General features: G+C 40.5%; 1 protein-coding gene across 1 annotated transcript in view; it reads right to left on the bottom strand.

The window, feature by feature from the left end:
• Window positions 1-10,189, bottom strand: part of Msmb (microseminoprotein beta) — a 25,174-nt gene extending 14,985 nt beyond the window's left edge. Inside the window, exons 1-3 of the mRNA XM_015498894.2 lie at window positions 9,858-10,189; window positions 6,081-6,171; window positions 4,670-4,775 (exon numbers count right to left, since the gene is read on the bottom strand). Coding sequence (XP_015354380.2) covers window positions 4,670-4,775; window positions 6,081-6,171; window positions 9,858-10,046 — 386 coding nt within the window. The 5' untranslated portion in view covers window positions 10,047-10,189. The remainder of the gene's footprint in view (window positions 1-4,669; window positions 4,776-6,080; window positions 6,172-9,857) is intronic.
• Between the last annotated feature and the right edge of the window lie 598 nt (window positions 10,190-10,787).

Below are 10,787 nucleotides of genomic sequence, written 5' to 3'. Positions count from 1 at the left end.
GGGGGGGGGGGCTGGGTTGTGGCTCAGCGGTAGAGCACTCACCTAGTGCATGCGAGGTCCTGGGTTTGATCCTCAGCACCACATAAAAATAAATAAATAAAATGAAGGTATTTAAAAAAAAAAAAAAGGCTGGGAGTGTAGCTCACTGGTAGAATGGCCCTGGATTAAATCCCCAGTTCTACACAAACACACCCACACACACAAAAAGAAATTAAAGACAAAAAGAAATTAAAACCTTAACAGTTATTACCTTCATGCAGTAGGATTATACATTTTCCTCCTGTACTTTCCAATAGTTCTAGAATTAAGTGTTTTACTTTGAAAGTTTTGGAAAATGTTTAATGTTTTAAAGTGGTTTAAATGTCTAATGTAAATGTTTAATGTTTAAAAGTGATTACTTGTTGGTGAGAATGTGAAATGGTGCAACCACTTTAGAAAACAGTTTGGCAGTTTCTCAAAATTTAAACAATATTTACATTTGGCCCAACATTTCTTCCAGGTATATGCCTCCAAAGTATTGGAAGCAGAGACTCCAAAATACGTGTTCATTCATACTAGTGCATTTGCTATAAACAAAAAGTGAAGTCAAAAACAAAAAGTGAAGTGAAAAACAATTATCCATCAATGTGGATGATAAACAACATGTGGTATAGCAATACCATGAATAGTATTCCAATATAAAAAGAATGACGTACCAATATAACGATGAAAGATGGATAAACCTTGAAAATATGTGTAGTAAAATAAACTAAGCACAAAATAATCAAATATTGTGATTTCATCCACATGAAATATGTAAAACAGGCAAATCCATAGAGACAGAAAGTAGATTAGAGGGTAACAGGAGTGGAAGTAGAAATTATTGCTTAAAGGATACAGCAATTATCCTTTAAAGTTAATTTAATGGGGTCATTAAAAAGTTTTGGAAATAGTGGTGATGATTGGACAATATTGTGAATGTACTTAATACCACTAACTTGAATTGTACACTTTAAAATGCTTAAAATAGTAAGGCACAGTAGCACATTCTTGTAATCTCAGTGACTCAGGAGTCAGGAGGATCACAAGTTTGAGGACAGCTGGGGCAACTTAGTGAGATCCTTAGCAACTTGGTGAGACTTTGTCTCAAAATAAAATACAAAGAGGACTGGAGATGTAGTTCAGTGGTAGAGCCCTCCTAGGTTCTATCCCCAGCACCCCCCCCCCCAAAAAAAATGGTTAAAATGGAAAATTTTATGTAATGTATATTTTACTCCAATATAAATTGTTTAAAAATAGAGTAGTGTTTATTGAAACAAATACCTTTCTTTTGCAAGATTTTGGTAGGAAATGAAATTGTGTAATTCTCCAGGTTTGATGGGATATACCTATAATCCCAGTGGCTCAGGAGGCTGAGGCAAGAGGATCTCAAGTTCAAGACCAGCCTCAACAATGTACTGAGGCCCTAAGCAAGTTACTGAGACCCTGTCTCAAAATAAAAAGAGATTGAGGGGCTGGGTTTGTAGCTCAGTGGTAGAGCACTTGCCTAGACTGTGTGAGGCACTGGATTCGATCCTCAGCACCACATAAAAATAAATAAATGAAGGTATTGCGTCCATCTGTCCATCTACAACTGAAAAAAATTTTTAAAGAGAGATTGAGAAGGGTACTACAAGCATTGGGTAATCAGGTGTTCAGAGCTGGAGGCTGGGTGACCTTGGTCCTTTGCCTCCCTCACTGCAGTCTGAGAATCTGGGCCTGGACAGAAGAACATGTGCCAAGACATCTCCCATGCAATGCCTGGGGAGCTTCTGCCTGAGCCTCTGGACACTGATAGTGCCCAGATCTGGGCACTATCCCATAGGAGGGGTGATGGGCCCAAAAAACTCTTCTAGAGAAAACTTAATCAAAATTGATATTTTTGTTATGGTCAAAAAATTTTTTAAGTTCATGAGAAAAATAGAATGGGTAGGAAGTGAAGCAATTCCAAGGAAGTTGATTCTGAACAGTAAGGATAAATAAGCACATTTCTCCAGGGTGGAGCAGTGTGTCAAAAGAATAGAAAATGTGGCCGAGAAAAGGGCACTGTGAGCCAGTTATTCCCTAGGCTCAGGAGACACAGGCAAGGCATAGAGAAAAAATTAAGTATTTATTGGAGGAGCTGGGGATACTATATATGTGAGCTTATATGTGAGGGAGGAATTGTTCATCATAGATTCAACCACAAAGACACTTGATACAAAGACAAATCTCTGGCACCACAAAAATCAAGATTCAGCTATAATACACAAAAGTCCAGCCAGGGCAATAGCTCCAGACAGCCTGGTGGCCAGTTTCCCAGTCTGATACTCCTCTTGTTTTGATTCACATTTACCAGGAGTCCTGCTCAATCAATGCAAGCAGAACTTTCCAGACACTTAAATTTTGATAGGACTCAGGTATTTAAGAGCTTGCTCCTCTACTCACTGGTGTAGTCATAAGAGTCCCTGAGGCACTTGATAAAATTCAGATTCAGAGGCAAGTTTGGGGAATGCTTTACAGCAATGCTTCCATTATCAAAACCTCTCCTGTCACACTGGGGGTATAACTCAGTAAGCAATTGGTAGAGTACTTGCCTAGCATGTGTAAGGCCCTGGGTTTAGTTCTCACAACAGAAAAATTAAAAATCAGTCTTGTTCTTTCAACACACTATAGGCCATGGCTGACTGAAGGAAGAATCAGATGGATTGGGGGCCGGGGTGGCTGGCATGAACAAAACTGCAGATACTCTGTGTTCTATTTCCCCACGTACAAGCCTTTTCCATCCATAGCAACTCAGCAGAAAACATCTGCATAACCTTTGGCTGCCTTGAGTTCAAATTGAACAGAAAAGCAACATGGGGTTTACAGTATAAAGCATACTACAAATCATGCCTCACACCTCACATCTCTTCCCTCTGCCTTTGCTCAGATCATTCCCACTCTTGCAAATCTCCAACATCAAAGCCAACATGACCATTAAGACAATACCCACCCACTCCCCAGAATGGGGTTCAAACCTAAGGGTACTTACCACTGAGCTATTTCCAGGCTTTTTATTTATTTATTATTATTATTTATTTTATTGGTAGTAGTAGTAGTAGTAGTAGTAGTAGTAGTAGTAGTAGTAATAGGTATTGAACACAGGGGCACTCTGTCACTGAGCTACATCCCCAGACTTTTATTTTTTTATTTTGAGACAGGGTCTCTTTGCTTAGGGCATCACTAGATTCTCCGTCTGTTTTGAACTTAGAATCCTTCCATCTCAGCCTCCTAAATCACTGGGATTACAGGATTGGTGGGCATACATACAGCCATGTACCACACCACTCTGGACCCACTGGGGCAATTTCTAGAATAGCATCAGATGACTGGATAAGCCTTCCTATCTTCAGGAACCTATCTAAAAATAGGTATTTAAGAATAAAGATACTGCCCAGAATGGTTCTGCACACCTGCATTCCCATCAACTCAGGAGGCTAAGGCAGGAGGATCACAAGTTTGACGCCAGCCCAGGCCACTTATCTCAATGGATATCTCAAATTAAAAAGTAATTAGGGGAAGGGACTGAGGATGTAACTCAGTGGTAGAACACCCCTGAGTCTAATCCCCAGTACCATAAAAAATAAAGAATAGAGATACTGTCCAAGTTTCAAAACAATTTAAATAAAATGGAACACAACCCAAGTGCCTACAGATAGATAAGTATGTAAATGTAATGTAATATGTACAGACAATGAAATATTATAGACCTTGAAAAGGAAGGAAATTCTAACATACACTACAACATGGGTAAACACTGAGGACATTATGCTAAGTGAAGTAAACTGATCTTGAAAGGATAAATATTATATTATTCCACTTAAATGAGGTTCCTAGAATAGTCACATTCATAGAGACAGAAAGGTGGTTTCTAGGAGATGGTGGGAGAGGGAATTGGGTGGGAGAAGTGATTATGGAGTGATTATTTGATGAGTACAAAGTTTTAGTTTTGCAACATGAAAAGACTTGGCTGGGTATGGTAACCCACACCTGCAATCCCAGCAGCTCAAGAGGCTAGAAGGAGGATCACAAGCAATTTAATGAGACCTTATCTCAAAAACAAACAAAAAAAGATGAAAAGACTTCTGGAGATGAGTGGTAGTGATGGTTGTATTTATAATAATATAAATGTACTTAATGCAACTGAAACAGTCTGCTTAAAACTAGCTGAAATGATTAATTTTATGTTATATATACATTACCACAAGGAGATATGACTGAAAACTAACCCTTCCTCCCACTACAAAATCAAGAGTGAACCCTAATGTAAAAGAAGGACTATGGGTGATGATGATGTGTTCCCTCAGGTTTATCAATTATAGAAAATGAATAAAGATACTGCCCAAAATGGTTGATAAAGGGGGAGGCTGTGTGGAAATGGAAATCTCTGTATATGGAGTATGTGAAAATCTCTGTACTTCTCCAATTCTCAGCAACTTATGGAGACCCTGTCTTAATAAGAAAAATAACTGAGGACATAGCTTAGTGGCAAAGTGCCCCGGGTTCCATTCCCAGGACCAAAAATAAAGTCTATTTTAAAAACTTGAAGCATGGTGTTTTGAAAGAGGTAATAGCTGTTCATCAAAGTCAGCCACATCCTTCTATTGGTCCCCATTAGCTTGAGACTTACAAATTACAGCAGCTAATTTCACGTTCACGGCAATAACACTCCTCACAGTTCGAATTTGTCCATTTCGAGTTCAGTGGGTGTATGACTCCATTAATATCCTTGCATTCTAAAAGAGTACACAGGGCATATCAGTGAAATAGTCAAGTCACTTAACAAGGACAAGGCTTGTCAGGACAGGGAGGCCAGCCCCTGCCATGTGATGATAGGCAATTTTAAAGGCATTTAAGAAAATGCTTCAGTATTGACCATGGCTAAATTCCTGCACTATGCAGTCTTTGTCACTGATCATGTTTTCTTTTTAATAATTTTTTAGTTGTAGATGGACACAATATCTTTATCTAATTTATTTATTTTTATGTGGTACTGAGGATCAAACCCAGTGCCTCATATGTGTGAAGCAAGTGATCTACCACTGAGCCCCAGCCCCAACCCTGATAATGTTTTCTTATACCAAGTTTAAATCTTTCCAGATTTTATTTCAGAGCAGACATTTCAAGAATAACTCAGGCCCTCCTGTTTAATCAGGTATTTATTATGAGCCTATGGGTAATTGAAGCCCAGCTTTTTCCTACTGGATCATATCTGGATAAATAATTTACTTTTTCACTTCCATTAGCTTTGCATAAGAGTTTCTCAGCCCTGTGTACATGTGAAACACCTTCTTTACTTAAAAACATCTATGGGCTGGGGGTGTAGCTCAGTGGTAGAGCATGTGCTTAGCATGCATGAGGCCCTGTGTTCAATCCCCAGCATCCAACAAGAAAAAAAAAATATATGTCTGAGTCCCACCCCATGACACTGAAATTGGAATCCCTTAGTGTGGGCCCATGTCTCTGTATTTCTAGGAAACTCCCAAATGATTCCAAGGTTCAAACAGAGATGAGAACTACTTCCTTAGATCCTTGCTGATCCAAGTGTGCTTGAAGGACCAGCAACAGCATCACCTGGGACCACTCTGAACTTGGATACTCTCATATCTGCTTCAGATGCACTGAATCAGAACCTACATTTTAACAAGATTTTCCAGAGATTGGCACACACATGAAGGTTTGAATACTGCTTTGGAATAAGCAGTGGTTCTCAACCCTGGCTGCATTTGAGAGTCCATCAAGAAGCTTTTAAATATGCTGTTCCAACCCCAGAGATTCTGATTAACCTGGTTTTAGATGAGGCCTAAGCATTGGTAAGTTTCAGAAGCTCTCTAGGCAATTCTCATCCAGCCAGAATTGAGAATGACTGCTTCATATGCAGGGCAAATTAAAGTCATTCATTTTATTCCTTTTCTATATCTGTCTCAACCCTCTTCCTCATGGAGATTCAAAAGGCTCTCATCTACCAATAGGCCATACCTACTAGGCTATAATAACATAATAAGCATTGAAAACCCAGGACTGACGAGTATGCACATTACCTTGATCACTGTCCAAAGTGATTGCATAGCACTGTGCATTGCATGCAGTCATGAAGGTAGCAAGGACCATAAGGCTGGCCAGGAAAGCCTTCTGAAATGTAGATAAAGGTCAGGGGTAGAGAATGAGTAAATCCAGGTGCTGTTTCTTGACTGAATGTCAAATTCAAGGGTCCCTGCTGAGGTCTGGTAAATGCTACTGAAGATGGAACTTCTGCCTTCAGGCAACCTAGCCAAGGAACTGGCTTAGCAAGTCACTAAAACAAACAAAACACACAGAAAGAGCTACAAGCCTGTCAAAATCACAGAGCAATAATGACAGTATGCTATTTTGTTACAGAGGAAGTTTGGGAAATGTTTGCAGATAAGGTGATGATGTTTTAAGATATTTTATAGAATATGTAGAATGTAAAGGACAGAAAGGAAGGGGTGGAAGGGTTTCATAAAGATAATAAAACATTGACAAAGACACAATTGACAAAGAGAAAACTATTGGAGTCTTGCTCAAGCTGAGTTGGAGATGCAACAGAAAAGATAGATTAGAGTGAGGCTAAGAGCTTCATTTTGAAGGTGACAAAGGCATTTTTAAATTTTATTTTATTTTATTTTTCTCAGCACTGGGGATTGAACCCAGGTCCACACTACTGAAGCCAGATTTAAAGAAAAGTAGTGTAGTTAGGTAAATCGAGTACAATAAAGAAAATGGAGTCCAATCTGAGTCCCGGAAACCAGAACAACACCTGGGGAACTTGAAATGTTAATGTCCCCAATGCCCCCGCCCATCCTAAAGAACTGTTAATGAAGTAGCTCCCAGCAAAACTTTGAGACCTTATCAAACCACTCCAGGCCCTTCCTGCGGCCCTAGGTCCACAACTTTCCCACCTTTTGGCCTTCCCACCTGCATTCTATCACTGCAGGATAGAAGGAAATAAAGGATTGGAATGTGGGAGGACAAAAGAAGAGCTTAGATATAAAAAAGGGAAGACCTCCTCTTCCACGGATTCCGCCTTTCAGATCCCCTTCTTCCTGGAGGTGGTGGGGGGTGTCTTTTCTGCTGTCCTTTAATAAAGCCTTCCACTTTCCACTCTACACTTGCCTTGGCATTCTTCTCTGGTGTTATACTTCAGCATTTGGGGAAGCAAGGACTCGTCACTGGTAAACAGCGGTAACACTACCACTGAGCTACATCCCCAAACCTTTTTATTTTTGAGACATAGCCTTGCTGCATTTCCAGGCTGGCCTCGAACTTGAGATCTTCCTGCCTCAGCTGCCTGAGTTACTGGGATTACAGGTGTGTACCTCCATGCCTAGCTGATAAAAGCATATTTGATGGCTGCATGAACAAATGAAATTAACCTAGATTGAAATCAGTAGGATAAGGAAAAGTAGCAAGTTGCCCTTGTCATCTTTTTGAGGTAAGTAAAATAAACAAGTCTTGGTGGCACACGCCTGTAACACTAGCAATTTAGGAGAACAATATCATTATATGAAGGATTTCTATATGCCAATGGAAAAAGAAAAGCATCTAAGGAGAAAAATGACAAGGGAAACAAAAGGTCATTTAACACACATATGCAGAAACAAATAGAAATTATGAATAAGCACATGAAAAGTTAAGCTGATTGATAACAAAAGAAATGTAAAGTTGTTGCTGGGCATGGTGGCATGTGCCTGTAATCCCAGCAGTTTAGGAGGCTGAGGCAGGATTGCAGATTCGAAGCCAGCCTCAGCAATTTAGCAAGGCCCTCAGCAACTTAGTGAAACCCTGTCTCAAAATAAAATATAAAAAGATCTGGGGATGTGGCTCAGTGGTTAAGCTCCCCTGGGGTCAATCCCTGGGTCCCAGCTCCCCCACCACCACCACCAAAAAAAATAAAAAATAAAAATAAAGATGTTGATAAAAGAGTACTATAGTGGGCCAAGAATTAACATTTAATTTATACTACTACTCAGAGCAGAACAGAGCACACAGGGGAAGTGACATGCACAAGGATCATATGTTGGAACAGTTTTTATGGAGAACAATTGGAGAGTGTACATCAAAACTCTTAAGATCATTTAAAACAGTTGAGTTCATGTTTATTACTTCTAAACTCGGATCCTAAGGAGAATAGCACAGAGATGAAGATAGACTCCTTCGGTGCAGTGGTAAAAGATAAAGACACAAAATGCCCAAAGAGGCTAGGTTTGGTGGCACACACCTGTAAACCCAGGGACTTGGGAGGCTGAGGCAGGAGGATTGCAAGTTTGGGCTCACCTCAGCAAATTATCAAGGCCCTGAGTAACTTACTGAGGCCCTGTTTCAAAATTTAAAAAAAATAAAATGGGCTGGGAATGTAGCTCAGTGGTTACTGGTTTAAAAAAAAAAAAAAAAAAAAGCTCAAAGAACAGAACTGTTTGAGAACACAATGATCCAAAACAACACCTGGCAAACTGACAAAGTGGGAGAAAAAATGACTTGAGTGAAAGGTCACTATGTACCAATAAGAGAAACAAAGCCAATTACAAAGAATTCTTGATGGTGTTATTGCTGTGATGTCGAGTGAGGTTCAGGGACAGACTGAGGGAATGTACCAAGTTTAACAAGGCATTTTTGAGTGGTGCAATAATGAGAGCTTTAGACTTTCTCTCTAATTTTCTAAATTTTCTACAATGAAATGCATTTGATTTATAACTACAAAGAAACAAATGCATTCTTTAAGCAAAACAAAACAAAAACAAAAACCCTCAATTCACTCAGCCCACACCAGGACTTAGAATTACACTTGCTCTTTGTGTTTTACTCTTCTTCTTCTAAATCTTTTCAGTTGTAGTTGGACACTATACCTTTGTTTTACTTATTTATTTTTACGTGGTGCTGAGGATTGAACCCAGGGCCTCACATATGCTAGGTGAGCGCTCTACCACTGAGCCACAACCCCAGCCCTTTGTTTCATTCTTCTTTTGCATGATCTTCAGTTTAAAATCACAGTGGAAACCTACATTTTTCTTTTACCCCAAAAAAGCCAGCTTTGTGACAGAACCTTTGCTCTCTTCATACAGAAAGAGGGCTTCCAGTGAGGGGGCTGCAGTGATCATAGGAATCTTGAGGGTCTTGTTTCTCTCAGTCATAGAACAGAGGAATCAAAGGAAATGAGCCAGGTCTGCAGCCCAGGGCAAGCAAGGTGTGCAGAATCCATCAAACTCCCTCTGCTCTGGGACAGAGACACACGACTGAATGACTTGGGGATGGAGTCTAAACAAGATATTGGGGAAGAGAACATAATTTATTTCTAAGATTACCCATTTGACAGTATCTCAGGCTGGACCTGGTGGCTCGTGCCTATAGTCTGAGGCAGGAGGATTGCAAATTTGAGGCCAACCTGGGCAACTTAGCAAGACCCTGTCTCAAAACAAACAAACAAAAGGGCTGAATATGTAGCTCAGAGGTCAAACACTCCTGGGATCAATCCCAAGTATAAGAAAAAATATACAAAAAAAGATAATATGTCCAAAAAATGCCTGCAACTGCCCCCCCTCGCCCCGTCTATTTCAACCTGTTTCCTCCCCCAAGAGAGGGGTTCTCCCACTTGAGTGGGCACCACAATTCCTTAGGGAGCTAATAAGAAACACATAATCTCAGGTTCATTAGAAGACCAACAGGGTCAGTGCCTGTCTTTACCTAGTCTCCCAGGTGAGAGTCACAGGAAAAATGATCCAAACCAGTTCTGCCTAAATGAACACATGAATACCTGGGGGAGCTTGTTAAATAAAATACTTGAGGATTCTGCTTCAACAGACCTTCACGTGTGTGACTGAAGCATCCAGGGGATGGTGATGTCGATGCAGATGCTGCTGGTCTGAAGATCGCTCCTGAGAAGCTCCAAAGTCCCTTCCCATTCCTGAATTCTGTTCTGCCACAGGTCTTCCCTCTCTCTTGCCTTCCTTTCCTGTATTCAATAATCTTGAGTCCCTGATCCAAGCTGGCATGGGAGAATGGTCATTGAAGCCGACATGTGTTAGGGTTTTCTAGGTGGTGTGGCTTTAAACCCAGCCTTGGGATGAAGCAGTCTGATAGTGCCCCTTAGAAATTGGGCCCTTTTAAGCAAGTCACTGCTCCTAGAAGGATTTTACTCTCTGTGGGGTTAAATATTAATCAGTGCCTGGGAAGACTTTTCATACCTGGTGGTGAGATAAGGACTCCAAAGAAAACAGAAAAGGAAAACTTGGCACTTGCCTTGTTCAGTTTTTAGGTGGGGATCAAAGCAGAGTGACCTTGGTTTTAAAGCAAAAGAATATATTCACAAAACATCTGAAGAAATCCATCTGCCAGCTGAGCTCAGTGGCGCATGCCTGTAATCCCAGAAACTCAGGAGGCTGAGGCAGGAGGATCACAAGTTCAAAGGCAGCCTCAGCAAAAGTGAGTTGCTAAGCAACTCAGTGAGATCTTGTCTCTAAATAAAATACAAGACAGGGCTTGGGGTGTGGCTCAGTGGTGCAGTGCCCTTGAGTTCAATCCCCAGTACCGAAAAAGAAAAAGAAAAAAGAAATTCATTTGCACAGTGGGCACATAACCTACCCTATATATTCCCCCTGCTTCTAGGAGCAGGGCCATTTTCCATATTCTCCCAGCTTGCTGCCACCAAGCAGCATGTCTGTAATAAAATGTCCAAACCATCTCTGTTGAGTCCTCCAAATTCTTTCTTCAGAATTGGTAAACAGTGTACTTGG

The sequence above is a fragment of the Marmota marmota genome, unplaced genomic scaffold (assembly GCF_001458135.2).
Source record: "Marmota marmota marmota unplaced genomic scaffold, marMar, whole genome shotgun sequence".
NCBI lineage: Eukaryota > Metazoa > Chordata > Mammalia > Rodentia > Sciuridae > Marmota > Marmota marmota.
The sequence above is the reverse complement of the archived record's forward strand: the minus strand, read 5'-3'. Positions and strand labels throughout refer to the sequence as shown.